Genomic DNA, 25,481 nt, shown 5'->3' with positions numbered 1-25,481 from the left:
TTTATTTTGGTTCCACTTCTGAATACAGTCTCCTGTTTTAACAGGTCATGGCTGCCGGGGAATAGCTTTAAGGACTTGTCTAACTGATGTCATATGCCAGGCATGAAAATAAAACTACAAGGAAGGAACTGGAATAATTATCATTGGATTAATTATTCCACAGAAATTCAACAGACATGATTATAACCGTGTGGTGTTTTCTTCTGAAACATGACTGCTCTTTCCACAGTGTCTATATATTGATCTATTCCAGCTGTAGTGAGTAAAATACAGAGGCTCTTCTCCAAGCTGGATTTTACATTAATACTGGGATACATTATGCACACATGCTCCAAATCTGGCTTGTTTCTCGTAGTATAAAAATGGCAATATACTGAAGTTTAATAAGTGATGTATTTGAAAGCAACTATGTAGATAGAAAGAAAATAGTATTTCATGGCCAAGCAGTCCAGACCTGACATCAGCTCCTCAGATGTGACAGAAGATTAAACCTTCTCTTAGGAGATCTCTGAAGATCTGCTTCTTCTGTCTGGGCTTTGGCAGAGGATCTGTGAAATGTCCTACCTACATTCATGATTGATTAATTGTGGTCTTACCTCTGCCTAGGAGACATTAATTTACAGAATAGGGATTTTTCAAAAAAGAATACTTAACCTCAAAACCATTTAGGCATAAAACCAGTCAGGCAAGAGGAGAGGGTTTACAGAGCTATATAAAAGGATTGCAAAACGTCCAGTGCCTATCTACGAAAACTGTAGAACAGAGAAATCCTTGGAGTGCGAGTAGGAAGGGTTTAGTTTGGCAACACCCATGTCCCTCCTCCCAGGAGGCCCACAGGCCACCGAGCTGGGTTTCACAAACACACTGAGGTGGCTTTCTTTATCTGCAGGAGCACTCGGCACACGCTGCGAAGGTCACCTTGACAAATGAACTTGCCTGGCAGAAAAAAACCCTTCTCCACTAGTAAATTAGCAGGAAGGGACTGAGCTTGTTTTGCAGGGCCTACTGCGATAGCCGTAAGCCAGGGCTGTATGTACACTGGAAACAGTGTCTGGAGCTGTGTGAGGGGGGAGCTGGGTTTTGTGCTGAATTCACAAACACAGTTTTTCTCAGGTGGGTCTTTGATCTTTGGACAAACACTGTTTCCCCCCTTAGTTTTCAGTCAAATTGTCAAAGGTGACTTCTAACAATATTCTCCAATTAGGTCTTCCAAGAAAAGCCTGTGTTGCTTCTTGTACTAAACAATATCATAGTCAGGCTGTTATTTATCCTAATTCCAAAGATTTACAGAACAGTTCCCTAAGGAAGCCACTTAGTGTCCCTTAGAGGCATAATTTCTTTAAAAGCTTTACCAAGAAGGCCAAAAATGAAAAGCTGACAGTCTGGAAGAAGAGTTACTGACTGAGTAGGACATGAATAACAAACACTCTAAGTCACATGGCAAGAAGAAAAAGAAGAAAGAAGAAAGAAGAAAGAAGAAAGAAGAAAGAAGAAAGAAGAAAGAAGAAAGAAGAAGAAAATAATTACTTGTTAGTATTGCTGATGTTGCTGATTCATTGTTGTAAGCCATAGTATTGATGACATTGCTGAAGCTGTTTTCACCTGGAAAGAAGGACCTCAGCTGACTGTCTGTAATGTTACCACTTTCTATATTCTCCAGAACCAATTCCTGCCAACAGCCAGACAACAGACTCATAGAACCTCAGAATCACAGAATAGCTTGTGTTCGAAGAGACCTTGAAGATTATCTAGATCAACCCTGAGCCATGTTCCAACCCTCAACCATGAATCCAACCATGCTTAGACCATGAACCCACTGTGCCTTGAAGAGGCTTTTCTATGTATGGTTTGGATTACTCCTCAAAAGAAGTGAAATTCTGGTCCTTAAAAGCAATCTTTTTTTTTCTGATCTTCCCCCCTTTTGCTTTTTCTCATCCCAAACTATCTTTCAAACTAGTTTTTCTTTTACTTCATCTACTTGATGTTGCTCCATGTCTTTGACGCACAGGGAAATGCTAGGGGTAGGGTTCCTGCAGTCTAAAATGATTGCCTGCCTCTCTACTCCAAAACAAGAATATTCATAACATATGATGTGGGCTGAGGGTTCAAAGATTATTATAAAGAGTATAGAAAACCCAGGATGCATGACATCAAGAGCTGAAGGATTACTGCAGCTTGAGCAAAAACAGAGGAACATTGTTTAAACCCAAACAAAGCCAAACAATGGGTAAAAGCCCTGGCTTACTGATTGCCAAATGTAAGACATTTATTCTCCTTTCTCCCTTAGATGTTAACCAAGTACTTCTGCGCTAACTACAGCTAAACCACTGTAATGTATCAAGATATTTTTATATTAACAGATGTTCTTCACGAACGTAACTTCAGAAGTAACGGCCAGATTCCTATTTGGCCAATAACTTTTATTTTAAGAACTGGGGTAGGTTTCTGCCGAGTTTCTAATGATCACTTTGCTTCTCCTTAAAGGCACGGATTTAATTTGGAGAAAATACCTTACTAGTTTCACTTATTAGGCAATGTTAATTTAATCAGCAGTATTACTTGAGCAGGATTGTAAATCATGAAATGTGTTCCAGTAAAAGGACTTTAAAAAATCCCTAACTAAACAGGTATCACATCTGAAAATTCTGTTGGACATAAATAGACAAAGTAAAAAATAAGTTTTTGCTTTCTGTATACAATTATGACTCTGAATATGCTCAATACATTACAAATTGCCCATCTCCAAACAGAAACAGAAATATACATAAGTTTCTTTAAACAGAAACATACATAAGTCAAAGACATATCTAATTACAATGTATACCATAAATATTAGGTTAGTCTAAGATTTTTCTAATTATTTGACATGAAAGCAGAACTGGGCTTGCCAGCGAGGCAGAATTTGACATGCCTCTCTTGTACAATGCAGTGAAATAGAGGATAGGGCAAAACAAACTTCTATTACCAAGTTTAAAAGAAAGAATCTACGTTACCCATTCCATCACAGACATTTCAACATAAAAATAAAATTATAAGATATTTGAAAATATTAGTATGAGATTAAAAAAAAAAAAGTAGATAAAATACTATTACCACTGCCATAGGGCATTAACTGCAGTTGAGGCCACCGATCTCTTTTCCTGACTTCAACCCAGAGACCCAGAGCCCACCATGATCAGCACTTGGCACACCCAGTGCAGCCAAACTCATGTCAGTGCCACCTAAGAAACAAAGACCATGGCTAGTACTGCTGAAAGTGGTGTTTTCCCTTTAATTGTGCAGGTCTGAATGACTGAAGGTACTGGAGACTCAGGCTGGCAAAGGCACTGGGAAATGGGCATGCTCCTCGTCAAACGCAAATGCCTTCCCAAGTCTGAATGGGGTTCCTGCATGCTTTCAAGATCAAGGCTTTCCTCAACATCGAGAAATCTCTGGCTTCAACAGCACTGTCCAAACAAGATATACCTGGACCCATGGTTTCCATGAACAGAGATAGATAGATAGATGGATAGATGGATAGATGGATAGATGGATAGACGGATAGATAGATAGCACTTCAGGACAGCTTTTCTTTCCCAGTCCCTCTCACAGTTGCACAAACCCAGCTGGGAGGCTTGAGGAGGACACCAGCCATGTGACAATGTCACAGGTTTCATGGAGTCCTACAAGATGATTATCTGACAGTTATTTCCTCTTGCAACACTGTTGCAGCAAAGCTCTTCAGCTCCCTGTTGTTCATGTAACAGCTGCTACTGATCCCAGCACCAATGGTTTCATTGGTCATTGGCAGATCTTTTTTGCACCGGCAAGGCAGAAGATAATTGTTGATTCAAACTAATAGAAAGTTCTGGATCGAAGAGGCAGAAAATTCAAGATATTTTATAAAAGATGGTGTTTCAAAAAGGCTTTTGTGGCGACATTGCCAACACTGCAGTAACACTCTCCTTTGCCAGCTGATGTAATTGCAGGCAGTTGGTGTTCAGATGGTCCAATGGACAAGTGTTTCACAAGACCTCCTAAGAGCTGAGAGGGCCACTTATGTCCTACAGGACACGAGCTGGTAACTTAGTGGTGGGTTATGGCTGATGGGGAGAAGCACGTGTTGTAAAGGGGAGGCAGTGAAATCTGGCAATGTCACCCACACAGGATACATACAAGCACTAACTGATAAAGATGCCCCTTACTCCCTGCCCCACCAACATCTGGTTGGGGGTGCAGAAGACCTGCCAGGAATTCCCATGAGAATCCATTTCTTGATAGGGCTGCAGTGCTGTGTCTAGTATTCTGGACAAATTCCAGCATACACCCAGCTCTGTTTACAGCGCTCATGAAATTTCAGTCTGCTGCTTATGTCACCCGTGCTTACTGTATCTGTTTCCATGTGCTGTGAAAATGTTGCTGTGTATTAATATTATTATTATAATAATAACAATAATTATTATTATTAATTGGCGGTGTGAGTCAGAGGCAAAAACCTCCTGCTTGCTGTCCTTTGTACTAGCTACCCTGAAAATTACTATTCACCATCAGTAGCCTGCAGCCCACCTGTGCCCATGCAGAGTGCTGTGCTCCCTAGCCATGTCCTGATCGCACTTCAGGCAGAAAATGTCATTTTATATCCCTAAGATAGCTACATTTCAGTGATAGAATTGCTTCTTTCTCACTAGATACACTCAGAAAGTTAGGGGTATAAGAAAAGCACAGCAGTAACAACAAAAAGTCAGAGATGCTCCCATACTCAATTACATGGCAATTTTAAAGCTGCCTTCTTGGGCCCTATGAGGCATAGTGCTCTGGTCCAGTGAAGAATGATTTCTAGCCTCAGAGGGTATAGACATATGTAGATTTAATCCAATCAGTGATCCAGGACTACACTTTTGTCTTTTTCAGGCCCTAGGCTAATCTTATATCTGAGGAAAAGAGGTAAGTATTTCCTTTATTTTTGTCTCTCTTTCTGGCTGGCTGTTTAGAGATTATATCAGCTATTTGAAGACAGACGGACGTTTGCAATGCTGGTAAAAATTTGTAGTAGAAGTGGAAGTGGAGAGTGGAGCAGGGGGCAGAGGAGCAGACATGGTGTTCCTGGAGAGTGTGTTTTTCCACATGGCTAAAAATGCTCGGTGTCTGCACTTCAGCAACACAGCTGATGCACTGCACGTGACAAACACCCCCCCCCCAAATACACACACACACCCACACACATGCATGGATGCACAAATGTGTGCAGAGCACAGGAGAGACCACACCACAGTGAGTGTGTACACCTCAAGGATTTTTAAAGCACTAAGGATCAGCTGATAGAGGAATTACACAGCCTGACCCTGAAACTAAAACCTTGAGCAGATTTGCCACGACAGCAAAAAGTGTCTCTGCTTGTTTCATCATTCCTTTCTCACCACGGTCTTCAGACTAGTTACAAATCTGGCTACAAGATTTGAAAATTTGCTTAGTAATTGTAATTTACAGCAGCTCTTCGCAAAGATTCACTATTATTGGAAAGAGATGGAAGCTGTGTGCACGGAGGTTGCACATCATGTTGACAGCCAGGGTTGGAGTTATCGACTTGAGATGTTTAATGTAGTGCGTGCTGTCAGACACACCACGAATTCTGGTTTACTAGGGATTTCTTTGATTTGATTTAACAGCTTATTGCCCCTTTGGAGTATATGCTGACTATGCCCGAGAATTTATTACACACTCTCCTTTTTGCTCTATAGCTGAAGTTTTTCACTGGCTGAGCAAAAGGAGTTTTGAATAACTCTAGGCAGCACCTCAGCTCAAGCAAAAATATTGTCCCCTGGAGTTTCCTCAGAAGCCAGTGGTCTATTCTGGAGTTTCCACTGTGGGCAACCAGTGGTCTAATCCTGCTTGGAACTGACTATTCAGAAGAAAAAGTATGGGTGTTGGAGTGGAGTTGAAAAGGAAAAATCTCACTTAGAAGTGCCAGGACTCAGAGCTGGAAAGAGTTTTTCCGACAAACCAGAAAAATTAAGCAAGGTCTGATTCCTTTGAGGTGCTCAGCACACTGGCCACGATCCAGTAAAGCACTTAAACATTAAGTGTGCTCTGGAGAGTGCTGTAGGGAACAGCCTGCGCACTAAGTACCCGGCAGGATCAAGCTCCAAATAGGGACCAGACATAAACCAGATGGCATTATGTCAGCTTTGCCATATTAATAAGTTATTTTGTTTGCATTTTAATCTCTCTCTCCTTTTCTCTCCATTTTTGCTTTGCCTTTTCTATAAAAAAATTCATGTGTACTTGCAGAGGAAGGAAGGTACTGAAATTGCCCCTTATCACCTTTTCTCAAGTATGGAGTTAAAGCAAGAGTTGGGAAAGCGGCTGCTTGTTTTTAACTTCAACTTAAATCATCAGTACTTGGAAAAGGACCATCAGGAGTCTGGAGCTGCTGAAGGAAGGAAAATGCTGACTCTGTCCTCTAATGAGCTCTCCAAACATGTGTTGAGTGTGCTATTGCACTTGAGAGAATCAGTGCCTGCATCAGAGGTTATTTTAATGCCTTGAGGTTTTTTGGGGATGGGGGCAGGTAGGATGGCTGAGCTGGAAAAATGGAAGGCAGCTTTCTGCCTGTTTGTAAACCGGGTTCAAAGTGAACTGAAGTGAGAATGCTGCCATGCAGTGCTCAGCACTCATGCATCCACTGAGGTCACCTGCCAGGAGGCAGAAGGAAAAAAATCAAGTTCTAGTTGCTGCTTTGTTTTTTCAAACAAGCTCACGGCTTTCCACATTTTTTCTTTCCAGCACAGTTACAACTATGTCCAGAACTTCCTCAGACTTGTGATTTGTGCAGATGCCAGTTTTTTACATGGATGCTTTTGAAATTGAGCACTGCCCAACTGGAAGCTGTCCTAGCTGGAGCCACTTTGCTGCAGGGAGGACATGGTCTCCAGCCGAGGTGGGACACGTGCTTCTTTCTCTGCACTGCTGGCACTGCTGACTCTCAAGACAGAGCACCCTGGGCTCAAGTCTGAGGCTCAGAGCTTGGATTAGGGCAAGCCAGCTGGCTGCCAGGCAGGTTAGGAGTATTTTTGCACAGGCTGCAAGTCATCGCTTTGTTGGAGCTGTGCGTGTGTGTGGGTTGTGCAGTGAGACTTAAGAGGAAATTTCTGTGATCATTTTAGCATCCAGGCAACTGGAAAAGGAGCTGATGGAGGCGCCAGACCTTTGCTTTCATGCCTGCATTAATCTTCTCCTGGCCTTGGAGAGAAATTTTAGATGAATTTAACACGTGTTCTCAGAGCTTTCATTCTCAAAGTTATTTGTGCTGTGGATTCTGACCTGATGAATGATAATGCCAGTGAATTGGCCAATATAAATTAAACTTCACTGGATAATAATTTTAGTGAGGATTCCTGCTGCTGTGTCGTTATGTAAGGAGCTGACAGTTGACTACCACAGCCTAGAACTTTTGAGAAACAGATTTTCCTATCTCAAAAGCTAGTGGTGGGGACTGGAGAAAGCAGTAATGCCTCTTTATTTTTTATCTATATATCACCCAAGAAAAATATTTTCTTAGGTGTAGTTATGGAGTTCTTTTGGTCCAGGGAAAGGAGTTTCAGATGAATATAATTATAAGACAAATAATGTTATTGCTACTGCTGGAGAAGTTCCTAATTAGCAACCGAGCTATATTAACTGTCATGTGAAAGTTTAGTCCATGGCAAATGTGGCATAATTCAGAGTAATTCTGTCATGAAAGAAGTAAAAGCCTAGTTAAGTTACTTTTTATTAGCCATGCACTAAGAGCAAGTCCCCAGGTGGTTATAAAAGCTCACAGTGTAAGTGGCAGCTTATTTGTCATCACAACTTGGTTGTGATTTTGAGCCCTAATAGACTAGGAAAGAATGCAAGTAGTTTGGGGATAGTTGACTACCAGACAGTATGGACATGGTGGGAATATGACGAGAACTTTTGATCAAACAAGGAACAAACTAAAACCAAGGCATTTTGCTTTTGTTAACTGACGAGTCTGCTAGAGTGCCCTCCAGGAAATGCCCACATAGATGTTATAGCTCCAGGAGGTACATGAGTGTATGGGCAGGTTTTTCTTTGGTTCTCCTACACTTGCTGTCCATAGATTTGCCATAGAGCTGCAGTTCTGAACGTTGTCAGGTAAAGTTTTCTGGCCTCACTGTAATACTTTGAGGCAATGATACTAGCTGGGAAAATAGTCAGGAGAACCCCAGAGCACCCCCGGCACATCCCACAGTCAAGCTTAGAAATCACCTGAGTTTGTCCGTCAGGAGCAACTGGACAATACAGTTAACTGTCCATTTGTGAAAAAAGTACAACCCAACAGTTTTGTATAGAACATTTCTAAATGAAACAGAATATGACTAATAATGTGTCAATCAAGCCTAGCAAACCTTGCAGGAAACACGGGGCAAGTGCTACTCAGAATAAATTTGTGATAAAGTTTGTGTCCAATGAAAATTAGAAAGCCACAGCAACTGAGAGGAGCCACAGAGTTGCTCTCATTAGTTATCTTGTCAACAAGATTGAACCAGCCCATACAACAAAAAATGTTCAAAGTACTTAGAAATATAGTAAATCAGAAAATACAGTAAATCATAAAATTTTCTATGGCACAGACAGTACATGTGCCTAAGTCAAGGCTTTCCACTCAAGATATTATCTGATTGCTTTTTTCATGAAAAATAAGCTAATTTCATTTTTGTTAGGCAAACACTGGATAGTAGCATGAGGTCACAGCTAACCAAGAAGCTACTCACTTATCATAATTTCCAGGGAAGCAGGACTTTCCTATTTACATATTGTATAGGATAGCAGTCAAAACTCAAATACAGAATAGTAAATCATTTGACCTTGGGGCATTTCAAGGGTTGCATCAAAGAAATGTACAGACCTGACCTTGCAAAAAACTTCTGCCATCACACCTGCTACAAAATGTGTATTTTTGTATGCTTTCTTTGTGAAAATGCCCAGTTACGTGTGTTTCAGCTACTTCTTCAGACTTCTGAGTAACAATTTCAACAATCCCTATTCAATATTCTAGTCACAAGCTTTCTTTTCCACATAATCCGATCACAGAACTTTTCAACAACTTTGATTTCAAAAAGTGCATGATTAAATCAGTAATTTAAGTAAACCACCACATCAAAACAAAACACTAAATTCAAGAATAAGCTTCAGCTAAAGAATTCTCATGAGCTTTCATCTACTTTCATCATGGTTTTAGTCTATCCTTCACTTTACTACTTAGTAATGGAAAAGTGTATCTATGCCACAAGACCTCTTCTAATGCTGTCAAATATTACCCATTTTCAAAGAATGACTAGCCAGGTTTTTGTTGACAACAAGGCAAAAGTGAAAAAATCCCTCAACTACATAGCAAGAGGCATTTGCATGATAGTTGTTAAAGTAGATCTTAGGATGTTTTCTTTTTTACTTATGTACTTCTTATTTTGTTAACTAATTGCCACTTTACCATTAAATTTTGAGGTTTTTTCCTAAGTTCCTTTAGATTCTTTTAATTATTGGAAATTTTCTTGGTTAAGGTTCGGATGCGCAACGTATTTTTTTAATTTTATCTTTACATAAGATATACTTTCTGAATATACATATAAGACGACATAAATCTCCACCAATCTTCTGATCTTACACACTTAAAAATTATATAGATAGATATTTCTATTTATTTCAATTGATGTCTATAATCAGAATCAATTGAATTCATTTCTAGAAGATACATCATCACCTACAAAAACCAAAATACCTTCCCTGTTCTTAAAATCTACAGGACTCATTCCAAAACCACAGAAGACTAACTCGGCAAAAGTCAAAAGTAATACCAAAAGCACACAGACTATCATAGGTAGGAGAAAAAAATCCCACAACCAATACTTACAGAATTTCTTAAAATCTAGCTGTTTCTTTCAAGCTGCAGGCCAGAGGACAGCTGTGTATGAGGCAGAGACACAAACAGTGCATCCTTTGTTACCTGTTCACAAGACTATTTGAAGTCCACTAAAAAGCAAACTTCTCTTACAAAAAGACAAAATAAGATGAAGGAAAAACACATAGATGATTTTGCATCAGCCCTTTTGCTTTCTGCACAGCAATTGTCATGAAGATTGCAAAGTAGAATATTTTTTTTCTGTTAGTATCGGTCACTTTGAGTTTTTATAGCTGCTTGGAGATCTGCATCATTGTATTTGATTTCAGCTAATCAAGCATACAAATGAACAGGAATGCAGACACACAGCACTGTAAAAAAACAAAGAAGGAAGTTTTTTCAAACAAAATCCCCTTATTAGGCAGTGGTTCCAGTGATGCAATCAGAATAGGAAGGAAAGTCTGTGTTGCTTCATTGTTTTGTTTGGATTTTGGGGTCCAGTGCTAACTTGTGATATTTCCATTTGTAAGTATATTTCTCTGAGAGCCATCCAAAAAAGTGACTGTGATGAATCTAAAAGGAAAAATATCCCATTGAACTTGCTAAGTTTTTCCATCATGAGTGACCATTACAGAATTGCCACACTCAATTATCTTTCCTGTGTTGCTCAGTAGCTTTTGGCTAAGTTTACTGTTTTTCACCAAAGTCCAAAGTGGATTCAATAGAAATGTAATTTCAGAGAAATTCAATAACTGATTCATCCCTGTGTGGAATTTAGGAGTTTCTAAACAAGAGAATGGAATGAATAGGATAAATGACAAAAAGAACTGCAACATGTATTGAAGATGCAGAGTTAGTCGCAGAATGCTGACACAGGACATCTTCAGAGGCAAGCCCAATGCCTACTGTCACCAGGAGGAGTTCTAGATCTGACTTTCAGAGTGGTGAGATGTCAATTACATTTGTAATCCAAAGATTCAGCTCTCTATAGCCTTCACGATTCAACAGTAAAAACAAACTCTTCTCCAGAGTGACTTATCTGATCAGCCCATCATAGCACCTCACTCTAAACAGGATTTTCCAGGTGTCATGTACAGAGCACTGCGTTGTCTCTCTGGCTTTAGATATCATGGTTTAGGTGTGAGAAAGGACAACAGTGGCAGAAATGTCAGCTCAAGCAAACAGGAATTTTCCTTATGTCTCCCAAATATAAAATGCACAACAGCAGTCTTGCAAAGTGAGCAAACTCTTTTAATCAAATATAAAATTGAAATTGAAGATTAAGAGATTTCCTCCCCTTCTATAAGAATATGTCACTCCTCTCACTGTATGTAAGGATGTGTTGTTCATTGCTTATCCCTGAGATCTACTCATTGCTTTCAAGTGATCTTCAGGAAATGATAAGTTTGGTCTGCTATAATCACATCATAGGGTATTATTCATTTTATAGGTAGTTAAAAATTACAGAAAAGTGGTATTATATTTTTAACTAAATATAGAGCATAGAAAAGTACAGAAAAATAAATACTGAGCTTATTATCTTCAGCTATACCAGTTGCTTAAGTATACTGACGTCAGTGAATGTTTTAAGACCCTGTGAAGATGGCCAAAGCCATAAATATGTATTTTCTCTAAAGATACCAGAAAAACTCTTCCCACTGTTTATGATTTTCCTGGTTTTTTATGGTACTCGGTGCAAACTGCTGTACTTCATTTCAAAGATGAACCCCATACTAAGTTTGAATTTATTCAAAGTCTTCAAAGGTTGTCTATCAAATGTTATTGCTATGTCCAGGGAATTCATGGGATATGGCTATTTGTGGGCTTTAGGGTGGCCCACAGATGTGTATCATGTCAGCATTTGAGTCATTCCTATTGTTGCACAGCCTGAGGTCCCCTTAGTTTGTACGAAATATAAAATCTATCCCAGTGATGGAAACTTGTCACCAATAGTCTCAAAGGAGGTAACTTAATCTAGCCATCCACTCCACTGATATAATTAGGAATGCACTTTGTCAGCCTTTGAGGGTTTAACTACAGCTGGCTGGGTTCAAGGCAGTCTCAGAAACCAATCTGTTCTTAGTAACACCATCTCCTTCACAAAATTACAGACATACTTTCAGCAGATATACCCAGCTGACTGCTGAATGATGTTTTTCCACCCACTTTTTCAGTGGTCAGTGTCTTTTTTGGTGTAACGGAAGGACTGGATCAATGCCACGAAATGATTCAGAAACCAAAGGCTGAACTGACAGCTGAAGAATAAAGGTTATAAACCTTATTTACAGTGTTTGAATGTGGATCAATGAAATTTCTGAACATCATCATATTTCTGATCCAGCTGATGAAATTTAATTAGAAAGGAGACTCTAATAGATATTCAGATGCTGACTGGCCTTCGTCTTGTTTAAGAAAGAAAAGACTTTTTAAGGTCTATTGTTCCAGAAGATCAGAACTCTACTCTTCAGATGGATTACCTAAGTTAAAGGGAAAAAATCTAACCTAACAAAAATGTATAATCTTCTTTAAATTTATTCATCAGAACTAGCTCTGGAACCCTGCTGTACCCTTGATTGTTCTGCTGGAGTCTACAGGGATTCAGATGATGAATACTTTCATACTGTTGTCAATAAGATTTTCTAAGAATATCACAAGCAGCACTCCTTTTTCATGCTCTTTTCCCTGGTAGGAACCTGATTTGCACAAAAGAACAAGATATTCTGCTATGGTTCAAGTAAGTTGAGTAAAGCTTCCCCTCTAGGACACAACGTATTTGAGAAAAATGCGGTGTAACTTTATACTTGTTTATGTGCCTAAACCTGAAAATACCCAGCCTAACCTATTAATCAGCAGAGTGGCCTGTTCAGAAAAACACATACCCTTTTTTTTTTTAACCTTATCAGTCCTGAAGCATTAGTTTAAACACTTTGAATTCCAGCCCTCAAGTTTCCTACAGTCGTGTCAGTGGGCTGGACACAGGCTCCCCAGGGCCAGAAGCGCTGCAGCTGAGGTAGCGCGTCACCATGGCTGTTTTTTGGCTTGGGCAAAGCTCTGTGCTAACGTGGCCATACAGCTCCTGGACACAGGCAGAGGGAGGTCAGATTTGCTTGCAGTCACCCCATAAAAGTATGTTCTGAATTCCTGTGTGTGCAATCATTATGTGGTAATCTTGATATCCACTAAAGCCATGGATTTATTACCTTGCTGTTAAACCATATGATGTCAGATTGAACCTCTTTGGTTTTACATTTTTTTTTCATTGCTTTATTTGGTTCTTTTTTGCCTGTAATGCAGATGTTCAGCAGAATACAGATATTACAGCTGGGCCTTAAATACTGTAGTGCACAAAATCCAGTGTCCTGTGTCTGAGAGCAAAAAAAACCAAGACTGTGAAATAAAAAAGCAATACACATCTCTCTTACTTCAGTAAGTTTCATGTAAGTAGGAGAAGATAACCTCTGAAAATTACAACTTAACTGTATCTTTTAGAATTCTTGTTAGCACTAATAGTGTTAATTATAGGCATCCTTGTTATCCACATGAATATCATACCCCATGTTTGAATCTGGAAAGAGAAAATGAGACTTCAAGGACATCCTATGACAATAAACTCCATGTGCAAATGGACGATTACTTAAAACTAGTGACTCATTGTTGCATGACATGTAAGGCAATTAACTGCAGATTTACTTGTGTTCATGTAGACTGAAGCAAGCTGGTTTGGTTTGCGTGATCTTACTGCATTGTTGAGTGTGGCACAGTTAACTTCAGGGCAGGGCTAGCTAAATCTTATACAACAAGTTCAGTAGTTAAAAAAAGGCATAAGAGATGGAGCCCATTAAGGGTGAAATGCATTTTGACCACACAAAATAGTTGCAGAATCAATGTCTCTCCCAAAAATATGTGGTGTGCTTCGTAAACACAGAATATGGAGGTCCCGTATGATGAAAAAGGCTTTTCAAAAATTGATGTAGTAGGTTCTCTTGTTTGTTTATTTTTAATTGCTACTCTTTGTCAGAGGTAACAGATGGCTTAAACAAATATGCTTGAAGAAAATTCCAGTTAATATTTGACTTTTGGAACATGTAATTCTGTTAGCCACATACTCTGAATCGTCAGTGACATGTGGGTAACTTTAAGATTCATGCTCCATCTATGGTCTTGCATATATTTTACACACACAGGTAAATTAGAATAAATGAATACTTCCAGAAAATTCACATTACCAGTAATGCTAGATTCTCATGGGTTAATTGCTTTTTCTAATTGAAAGAAAGGAGGGAAGAAAGCAAGCAAGCAAGACAGCATCAAAGGATTGAAGCAGATCACTGGAGCTTACAGTGAAATGCAACCTCTGAGTGGCAGATGTAAGAAGGACCTTACATGAGGCAGACACTATTGTTTCAGCAGGTGACAAAAGGTTCCCATGTATTTAAAAGAGTTCTTTCCTTTGCTTGGAAGGCTGTCCTGGCTTCCTTCTTCCTACCCTCTCTCCAAAAGTGAGCACTTGCAATGTGAAATCCTGCTGCAGCTTGAGTACAAAGGCTTCCCTTGTCTCTGTTCATCAGGAAAAACTCACTGTTTCCTTTCACTTCCTTGCACATGCATGATATGGGCACCATCTGGCCCAGAAATGGCCAAGGACAGCCAAGCTTGGAAAACAACTTCAGAGAATGCCCTAAGGCCCTAGGCTTCCCTGCTCCATGTTTCACCTGTATTTGCACCAAAGATTTTATAATAATCTCTAATACATCCATACAAATATTTAGAACTCAAGTTTTCAAAATATTTTTGAGTAAAGGAGGGAAGTATTGCAAAAAGAAGATAGGCCTAGTCACCGTTATGTTTTAATTATCTAAGACTTCATACTGATGTCCTATTCTTCAAGAATGCTGTTGAAGAAGTCAGCCTGACCTGAGACAGGAGATAGCATAATCAGATCATGCCCTGTAAGCAAAGTTATTGACAAAAAGATGTGAGTTCTGATGACTTGAAAAAACCTCCATTACTACACCTAAGTGTCCATTAACTCAGTCCACATGTATAAACAACGCTCATAGCCCACTTGATGTTTCCCTGCATGATTTATAATTGACCTTTTTTTAAAATTAGAATTAAAAAAAAGACTAATTCATGCTATAACTATCCAGTTCTTGTTCTTATACTAAGGTTAACCTTAAAAATGCACTATGCACGAAATCACTTCTAAATTCCTTCTTGCCCACTAGGTATGATCATCACTGGGCCAAATAACAAGGTTGGGTGTTATTTTGTTCTGAGTTTTCATTAGCAAGAGAAAGAGAAACTGAGGGTGAGGAGGCTCTCCACTGCCATACCTGTACTTTGCATTGACTAACTCAGAGTCTGGCCATCTGCAGACTCTGCAGGAGTGTAGTTAGCAAGGAACCTACAATTCCATGAGTCAAATTCAGGCCTTTATACATTTATTATGCCCTTCTCAAGTCTGAACATTTGGAAGCTAGGGATTTTTTTATTAGCTCTAGTAAAATATGAAGACTTACAGCTCTAGAGCTTCTTCCATCTCTGCTAGTAAACTGTGAGAGTGACCTGATGTCTGACATCCTGAGGTTTCATGCACAGGTGTTTAAAACACAGTTCGCTGGCTCGTCTCTTGCTTTACTTGTCTTTCATCTGGTAAATGATGTCAACACAGCTGGACTTCCACATCTGATAGCTGTTCTCCTCTGTCTCTCTCTGGTATACACTTGTTCTCCTCTGTCTCTCTCTGGTAGGGCTCTTCTACCCTCCACAAAAAGCCTTATGGTCATTATTTTGCTCATCATCTGCTCAGAGGACCTTCTGCAACCAAGAGCTTTTAAAAAAAGGCTTGTATAGTCCTCAGGTGGAAATTCATTAACAGCAATACTGAGTAGCAGAGATTTCTGTCTCTCCTTTGTTCAGCTGCCTTCTGCCTAAACAGCATATGTACATCCTAAACTGGATGATTTTATGCATCTGAAAATCACACAGACTTACAGTAGCTGAGTATTACATACAGCATCCTAAGTAAGACACATAACTGTCTTTAAATGAACAAGCTGATAAAAGGCTCCCTGCTCCAGTGTTTATTCCACTCTCCTCAGAGACTCTGACAGTGTCTGGAAAGTTAAGATATGGTAGGAGAAGAAATGAATTACAGAAATGAGGAATCCCTCACACATCATCAATCTTTTCCTCGCATTAATTACAAGGGATGCCAACTCAAGCACTTCTGCTGATCTCTGCTGAAATAGTCCTTCAGGGTAATAGGGCACTTTTTCAAACATGTCTTTTAAACCATTTCATGTTTTGACTTCAAAATCTCTACCTAAATGCCATTCCAAAACCCATGTGTCTGGTGGGATTTGAGGCCCAGCTGTAAACTGCCCAACTACAAAACAACATTTGTGAGTTATTTCTTTTCTGACTCCAGATCCTTTTATTTGCACACAAGGATGAGAATCAGGTAATATATAGGAATATAGTCCTTCTCCTGTGCTCCTTTGCTCCCTCTTCTTCCCACCCCCATGTATTCTTTTTTTGTCTTCCTGTTCTGAGTCCCTAGCACTCAGACAGGACTTGGGAGATCAGGGTGGTGTGAGTCAATTTCCACTGAGAGAGAAAGTAGGAGGCAGGAAAAGGAAGGCCAAAATACCAGGTAGGATGCCTAACTTCAGTCACCACCTTGGGATGTGACTCTGGGCACTATTCTCTGGGTACCTCTCCTGTGCTCTTTCAATGCACCCACCGTGGTGGTACCTGAAGGCTTCACAGCGCATGGTCCTGCCTTTCTGGCAGATGTGCTGCCAGCTGGGCTTGCTCTGCTGTGCTGCCTGGCCTGCTGGAGCTAAGCACTGGAGGGGGTCAAAGGGTTGCTCTTCTGCGGTTAGCCAAAATCCAGGATGTTAGCTTGACTAACATTGACTTTGCTGTGGATACCCCACACTGGTTCAGGATGTGATTCTATATTTGTACAGCGCTATCCAGATGCTTTTCAGATACTGTTCTAGCTAAGTACTTTTACTAGTACTCCATAGCTGTGTCTTGCAGTTGCCACCTCTGCACATTTTCCACACGTTTGCACTGAATTACGATGATCTCCTGAACCAAAGTAACACTAAGGTTGTGGATTCCTGGGAGTTTTTTATGCCTGTGCTGTCAGGCTGCCAGATGCAACCTGAACATGTCTGTGTAGGGCATGCAGGGCTCTCAGGTCCTACTCTTTGGTTTTTTGCAGGCAGCTCCAATCCTCATGTAATCAGAGATAAGTGACTTAGTTAAAAATGAATGGGGCAGCTGGCTAAATGCTCAACCAAACAAAATGATCAAAGGAACAGCGCCAGATGTTCTTCATTAGCTCTACATATGGAGGTACCAGGGAGAGCAGCAGGAGCACCAAACTAAAAAGAAACCAGAGAAGCCAACTCTAGTTTCAACCATAACATGAGGAGCTGGCTATAAATACTACATTCCTCAGTGTGGCTCCCAGAGGATGTGCTGTAAGTATTTCTAAAACCTACAGGAAAAGCGTATCTACTATTGTCTGACTTATTTATATGCATCCTCCTGCTAAATATTTTATTAAGAATTATCATTCTTAGCATCTATAAAAATATACTTTAAAAATCGTATTTAGAAAACTTCTGTAAGTTGTAAAAAGGGTTATTTTTTTCCACAAAATTTATTTTTTGCCCAGCTGGTGCCAATGCTGACTCTTCTTGGCTACTGATTTGTGGGATTTTCTACACAACTTTTAGTACATTTTAAAATTCTAAATTCATAGTTTCGGAGTCCAAGTTACTGCAGAAGGTCCAAGTCATGTCAAGATTTACCGTGGAAAAGGAGCCAGATTTTTATTTTGTCTTCTGGGGAAGTTTATGATAGAGTGAGATAAACATCCAAAATAGTTAAGGTTGTTTATCCTGCATCACTAAGAAGACATTCTTGACATCACTTGTGTACAACTGAGCAGGGGAGCTGCTCAATCAGCACTGACAGAAATCCAACCCAGATCACCCAGCCTCGGGGCATATAGACCTTGCTTTTGTGTGATAAAATCTGCTTCTGTTGGGATAAAACCTGAACAGTTGACATAGCTCCTCCTGTCACAAGACAAATTTTGGTGCATAAACACTCTTCCTTCAGTTGTATTCCTTCCAGGGAATTATTTCGGGACACTTTACCTCACCTTGACATAAATCTGTAGTATCTTGGGGCTGACAAGGAGGAATGAATCCTACAAAACAATCTGGTGTCATTCTTGTCCAGTGTAATGACTTGACTATCAGCTCCAAATCTGCAAGTCTTAGGCTTGGAGAGCAGGATCCTGGAAGTTGCCAGCAGGTAACTCAACCCACACAGTATCTTTCAACCAATATAGGAATTATTCCTGTTCTTTTTTTGACTCTACCATTTAGTGATGTCTGCCTGAAAGTCACTCCCCTGACAGCAGGAGGAAGGAGACATGCCGAATATAAAGGGATTGGGAAGGCATTTCTCTGAAACAACTGGAAGTACCAGACTTGCAGTTGACTAGGGAAGAAGGTGAGAGGGACTCTTGGCTGTGTAGATCAGTGGTGCTGACATCTACTTTGTCCTTTACCTACGAAGCAAGCTCCTTGGTTTGGTAGTATATATGCTGCTCTTTGCATGATTATTGACTGAGAAGGTTATTCCATGTATAGAAAGCTTGATGTGCACTTTAAAAGCTGCTCTCACCCCATTCTGCAGGAACAAACCCCATGAACCTGCTTTTTCTTTCCCTTCTTATTTCATGCACACATAAGTGACAGCCACTCACTGCAGTGAAAATGGGTTCTTTGCTGGTTGATGTGCTGGTAGCAAACAGGCTGAGGAACTCACTAATTATCATACTGGAGTCAAGGAAAGCGGGAGCATGACTCACTTAGGAATGCTTTGTCTTCCCCTAATTGCTTAATTACCTTAGAGGGCTCACTGGCCATTTGGCATAGAGGTCATGCCTGTTTCCTTTGAGCACAGGAATAACTCCTCCTAGCTACTCCTAACAGGATAGAAAGGGGATGTGAGGAAGACATATGGCCATGGCCCCACTTTTCCTCTATATAATCCAGGAGCAGTATTTGTGCACAACTACAAAGTCTTTCATTCTCTGAAACGAGGATGCCAAAGCTGACCATTATGTAATATAAATCAGCACTTTCACCTTTGCACTGAGACAGGATCTGTATTGACAGGGATAGTGTGATATTTTGGGTTCTTTTGTACTGGTACTTGTGACATCTGTTTTCTAATAAATGGGATTAAAAAACAGTAATGGAGTTGCCACAAGAACAGGAATCTTTCCCACTATACTTGTATGCTTTAGAGCTAGCCTGACTGCCAAGCAAACAAAACAGAGATTTCCCCAACACCTCATTCTCACAAACAATAAATAAAAGAAAAAAGATATGAGTAATATAAATGCATATAAAATGCACATAAAAGCAGATGGCAAGCTAAGGAAAGAGACCTTAATATCCCATGAGAGCAATGGAAAAAGAACTTGCTAGTTGCATGAGCAGAATTAAAGGACGGTTTTCCTGGAGCTCTAGGAAACCCGACAGTGCAGTTTTCAGGGCTCACCCCAGCCCACGTACAGAACTGGTAAAATAAGTCTTCAAGATGCAACAAATGGCAGAAGATAGAATTGAACTATATGGATAACTGAGGCAAAGATATTTAAGTATCACTGTCTTTAGTCCCTCAATTAACTCGTTTTGGAGGATGGGTGGAATCTGTGGTCCCTTTTCTTAACCATTTTATTGATGCTATCCAACAGTAAATTTGGAAGCTAGAATTCTCCTTTGCAAATTGGTGATGGCATCACTATGCAGCCAAACTTTCATTCTACTCTCCTCTTCATTACTTCTATGAATTCTCCATCCTTCACTGCACACTGATGCATCCTCCATTCAGAGCAACCAAAGCAAATTTTCTCCTGTTCTCCTTACAGCCCACCAGCTGCTATCCCCTAACATATGATGGGTTATATACCCACTGGGCTTATGAATGAAAATCCTTGCAGCTGCTGTACTTCACGCTGACCCTGATGCTGTCAGTGTATTTTAGAAATGCGCACAGGATGCCAGCCTGGTTGGCCCTGCGAGAGCTGTGCATGGACGTGAGTCCAAGTGGTCTGATGCATCTACTGGTCTAACCTTTCATGTACATGGGCTTCTCAGATGTGTGTCTGGATTGTCAAGAGTGTTTAAGATTACTCATTTGTTTAGGGGCTTATGATTGTTACTTAAATATTTCCTTCTGTTTTTATCAATGTCTTTTTAAATGGTGGGGTGTGGTGCAGTTAAATGCTGGCTGAGGTTGCATTAGGTTCCACTTTTTGTGAGAAAACTCTGCTTAGAAGGTTTTCAAAGAGTAAGTTTTTGCAAGAGAAAACAGCTGGAAGACACCTCCAAGCCTGGCTCTGGTGAGTGGAGATATTCTGACATAGAGTGCATCACTCTAAAGCAAGCAAAATGTTCTGAGGAGAGGAAGGAAAATGAAGTATCTTGATTCCTAAGCTGAGAGAGAACTGGTCAGCAGTTTATCAAATCAAAGGCTAATATCCAAGAGAGATTCTATTCTCATGGATAAACATCTCAAGTACGGACTTCATTAGAGCTACATGTAACTGAAGCATCTGACTTCAGAGGAAAATCAAGTTCTGAGTACCAACTGTTTTTGTTATCAAAAAAAAACAGGTGACACATCTGTTCTTTTCATGCTTTTTTGAATAATTTTCCTTAAGAGTTAAGGAGTTAGCATGTCATAGTGTGGGTAGCTGCCTTAGGGATCAAGGAACACCAGACAGAATCTATAATAAAACTTCTTGCATTAGGATGGCTGCAGAGGAAACTATACAGAAAATGCAGTCCAGGAAAGAGCTCTTAGAAGATGAAATAGGGATTAAGCCAGAGCCTACTTTACCATTTGCTAAAACACTCAGTGCATTTGTCTTCATGGGTTCTGCATTCCAGAGGACTTCATGCTGGGTTAATAAAATCCCTCTCTTGAACAGGCTTTGGAAACTCAGCCAGCCACTGACTGCCCATATGGCAGAATTTGGCTATTGCTATTAGACAGCTGCAGGAAGTTGAGGACAAGAAAGGGGAGACAGCACCAAAATCTTATGCATATGTAGACATGGAGAGACACACGGCTTTGCCTCATGGCAGGAGCTTCCAAAATATGTTCTTAATCAAAATGTCAGGATCCGCTTTAGTTTTTTACTTTCAGGAACTGTAATTGGCACTTCTGCTTTTTGTAGGTGATATGCATGTGATTTATGTGTGTGATTTAAACCCTCATACACTCTGAGCTTAAGTTTCAAATGCATTTTAAAACAATTAGCACATATAAAAGAAAAACAGCAAAACACCACATCTCTGTTGCTCACAAACTTAAAGGGAGATTGAGTTCAGTGCTCTTCCTAGGGGAAGAAACTGCATGCTTCCCTGTAACCCAATGCCAAACCACTGCTCCCTGCTTTGAGTAGCAAATGCCATTCTTACTGCGTCTAAAAGCCCAGACTCTGTTTCTTTTCTCAACATGTAATTATGTATTTTGGTACTGCGCTCAAACAGCAGTTTAACAGAACAAAGGAGTTATCTTTATGAGACAGCCAGGGAAACACACAAGGAACAGGATGATGCAGCTAATCTAAATAATGACATTGAAAACAAAATAGCTATTGGGCTATAAATAAACAATATGAAGTAAATATCATTATTTTTATCAAGAGAAGACACAGACTTAATTCGTGGGGATAATGTCATCTGCTGTTTCCTTAGACTTTAGTTCTTATTTTCTCAGTCAAGCCATAATGCAAGATTTCCTACTTTCTTCAACTTTTTACAGCATGAACTTTTATACCACTTCTTTTGGAGAAAATTGCAAAACTCAGACATGTATGTTTAGGAGAAAGATCAGATTTTCTAAAATACTGAAACTGCTCAAACCGCTTGTTTTTGAACTGTGCAAGTACATGTATTCTTACAAGGCAGGAAGGTAAACATACACACGACTGCATTAATTAAGACAATACTTAGTTTCCTGCAACACGAAGGAATTTTCTTATTTAGACTAAGACTTTAACGATGCAGTCTCCCATTGTGTGTATGCGGGTGTGCAAAGCAGCAACCTCAACTTCACAGAAAAAAGCACACGGGTCGGTTCTGACCTGGTGAGCGAACAGAGAAGGAATTAAATAATCCTCTAAACCAAAGCCAGAATCAACTTTCTGAGCGCCAAGCTTAGCCAGTCCCACCGCCTCACTTTTTGGCAATACACTCCTAGAGGACCTGAGCAGAAGCCTGATTCACGTGCCTTTTTACGTGGGGATGGTCTTGTTCAGTATCCTGGGCAGGAAACTGGCCTGATCTGTTGACTTACAAGATTTAAAATAAGCACTCCTGTTTCCCCCGTCCCAACCCTGGGCTGAATGACTTCCCCGGCGGGCGCAAGAAATGTGCCGAGAGCAAAGTGCTCTGAAGTGTCCGAGCACTCGGCAAATGCTCTCAGGCTGACACACAGCCAGCAACACACACGTCCAACACTGGCAAAACATCAGGGCACGGCACCGGTCCCCATCCCTCAGGCTTTACCTGCTGGTGGGCGAATGGCTGGGGGGGATGTCCTGTACAAAGCTCTGCTCCATGCCCGGGATCCTGGCCGGGCTGTGGGGATGGTAGGCTGTCAGCACCACGCTGCCCGAGTCCTTCATCTCCATGGTCATAGGCACATGCCGGCCCCGCTGCTGTGACACTGCCGGGAGGGCGAGTGGCTCTGTCACAAGCACCAGCCCATGGCCTGGCGCGGCAGCAGCCGCTCGCCACTGCCGGCTGTCAGGAGAGCTGTGGCACCGGGACACGGCTCCTCTCCCTGTCAGGGAAGCTGAATTAGCATATATTCAAAAACACCGCCCACAAACTACCCACGGGGAAGTTACTACGTTCCTAGGAAACGAGAAACCTGAGACAGTCCTGCAGTCCTGCATCGAACGCTTCCTCCCCGAACACTTCTCCACTTCCTTTTTTTTTTACCTTTTCTTTTTTTTTTTTTTTTTTGTTTCCTTTTAACGGCACATTTTGTGATACTCCTCCTGCTCCTGAGTTAGTTTTGTCTAAGTAAAACTATCTGCTGGTTATGCCGCGTGGGGAGCGCTACTCAAACACAGCACAAGGTTTGGTGGAGCAGGGCGTCTTACAAGGGATGCAGGGACCGAGTGGGCTCTGCTCCCATTAAATCACCAAGGAGCGGGAGCGGTGATTTCCTACATGCCGGATCATTTCTACAGCAGGGAAGTGCACTAGCTGTCTCCTGAAAACAGATTAAGCTTTCATTTTGCCTGATATGGCTGTGCACATGATGCCTTACTAAAGCATCACGCATATAATTAAAAAGGCACTGGGAAATGAGTGAATTACTTTTACAACTGTGTGTGTTCCTCTGGAGCAATACTGCAAATAAATGCACACCAAGATGCTTGACATTTTTTCATAATTTAACTTGATCCCTTTACATTAATTAAGTGCTTTTCACTCAAAAGGAGACAATCAAGAAAAAACCTCGGGGTCCTATTCTGGAATAATACTCAGAGAAAGCTCTGTAGACAAAGTGAGAAAATTTTCACATCCCTTTATTTTCCTCTCCCACTTCTTCAGTGTTTGGGGTTTTTTTTAAAAAAAGAAATGTTTCTGGTAAATGGCAGTTCCTGAAAACTACTGTCCTGCCTGTGAAATCATGTGAAGGATGTCCCTAATTTTACTCAGTGGGCCACAGGTCTCTGAGCACCTTGTGAGCACAGGTGTGAAACACCAGCCTCCATGCACCTTTGTCACAGCTGCTGGTGGCATCCCGAGCACAGGTTCTCTACAAAATGCTTGCTGGTCTCCTCTTTTGCATCTCCCTTGAGTCACGGTTTTCTCTCCAGCACTGCTATACAGCTACCTAAATTACACTGTCAGTCTCTGCAGCTGGTGAAGTAGCTCAGGTTTTGAATCATAAAATGATTCTTCTCACCTCCACCTTCCCCCTGAACTGGGACACAGTGGTTTCGGTCAAACACGTTGCTGCGACTCATGTAGGCAGTGCCCAAGTTAATTTTAAATTAGCCAGCATAGGACACTGATAAAGGTACACTTGGCAGCACTTCTTGCCAGACTCACCCAGGAAGCATAAATATTTGAACATACAGAGCCTCTTAGCCTGCTCTTGCAATGCTGTTAAGATATCCTGGATTAAAAATTTTAAGGCCAGGTTGCCCAGGATAAATTCATGGCTGCTTAAATGGTAGCATGGAGCCCTTCTGGGAGCCTCCGTGCAGCCATGTACAGATGTTAGAAATGAAGGAGAAGGCTCTAAGCTCTCCCTGGAAGCACAATGTGCTTCCCAGGGCACCCAGATCATATGCCATGGTGCCACCAGTGACGACTGGGGTGAATGCAATGACCAGTGTTCTCTGATTACTGGGGTATTCAGGAAAGGGATAGGGCCTGAAAAATTAGGGCTGAAACCATCATAGATCTCATATCATATTGTGGCTCTGTGGACCACTGACTGAATGCCAGGCTGCTGCTACCTGGTCCCTGGATGACCAGGGATGCTGCTACCAGTGTCACTCTTTTCCCTTCCTATCCTGGTTTTACATTCTCCTTCCTGAACCAGAAGGTGAGAAGTCCCCTTCTCTGATGAGGGGGAGTAAATTGTAAATAGATATTTATATTTGGCAAAAATGCAAATCGATATTTTGAATATTAAGCAGCCAAAGTGCATATATCAAACAGATATGAGAGCAAAAAATTGATAAATATACGTTATAAAATATTTGCTGGCACCCTTTATGGATGTTCTTCACAATTTACTTCAAGAAATTAAACACCTGAAAAAGCACACATAGTGGAAAGCACCAAACACTGTCAAAAAGGGAGTGGGTGTCATTTAGGAGATCAGGGTGCTGACAAAATATTGGCTTAACTTTGAGAAAGCCTTTTTTCTCTCGTTTCTATCATAACACTAGTCTTTTTTCAGTACCATCAGCCAAAAAGTGATGATTATGTGCTTTAAGCTATGTGTAGATAAAGCCCACAGTAGAAATGCAATATATTTTTAGTATTGTTTTTGTTTTCTCTTTCCATAATAAAAAGCCTCAAACACTGAAATGACTTAGAAACTATACAGATACCATCTCAAAAGAAAAATACATATAAAGAAAGGAGGCCCACGCTTATTAAATGGGATTTTCTCTCTAAGAAAAATAAACATGGAAGATTTTATTTGGCGATTTATAAAGTGCTGGTGCACAAACTGGAGGCTTGTATAGAAATGGCAGACTATTTGGCACAAGTACAAATAGATATTTTGAAAACTAATCAACCAAAAGACATACATTAAACCAAGAGCTAAAAATGTTTATATGCCTAATGGCTCTTGGGGTTAGACATCTGGATATTATTGAAACTCCAAAAATATGCTAAATCAACTAGGCATACATATCAGGCTTTAAACAGTTTTAGCTGGGCTAGTCACACAGTCATAAGAAAAGTGTACGAGACAACATGAGCTGGACTCCTCCTTCAGTTCTATC

The 25,481-nt window shown here is 40.6% G+C and overlaps 1 protein-coding gene across 5 annotated transcripts in view; it reads right to left on the bottom strand.

The window, feature by feature from the left end:
* ARHGAP28 (Rho GTPase activating protein 28) overlaps nt 1–22,795 on the bottom strand; it is a 73,584-nt gene extending 50,789 nt beyond the window's left edge. For 2 of the 5 annotated variants that reach the window (XM_042031056.1, XM_042031063.1), the window contains exon 1: nt 22,501–22,785. In XM_042031056.1, coding sequence (XP_041886990.1) covers nt 22,501–22,631 — 131 coding nt within the window. In that variant the 5' untranslated portion in view covers nt 22,632–22,785. Of the gene's footprint in view, nt 1–22,500 lie in introns of all 5 variants that reach the window. The other 3 variants (XM_042031092.1, XM_042031070.1, XM_042031066.1) reach the window with 3 other exon arrangements.
* Between the last annotated feature and the right edge of the window lie 2,686 nt (nt 22,796–25,481).

Source organism: Corvus kubaryi, unplaced genomic scaffold (assembly GCF_017639235.1).
Source record: "Corvus kubaryi isolate FWS band 111438036 unplaced genomic scaffold, C.kubaryi_AGA036_p1.0 132, whole genome shotgun sequence".
NCBI lineage: Eukaryota > Metazoa > Chordata > Aves > Passeriformes > Corvidae > Corvus > Corvus kubaryi.
This window is presented reverse-complemented; position numbering and strand designations above follow the sequence as displayed.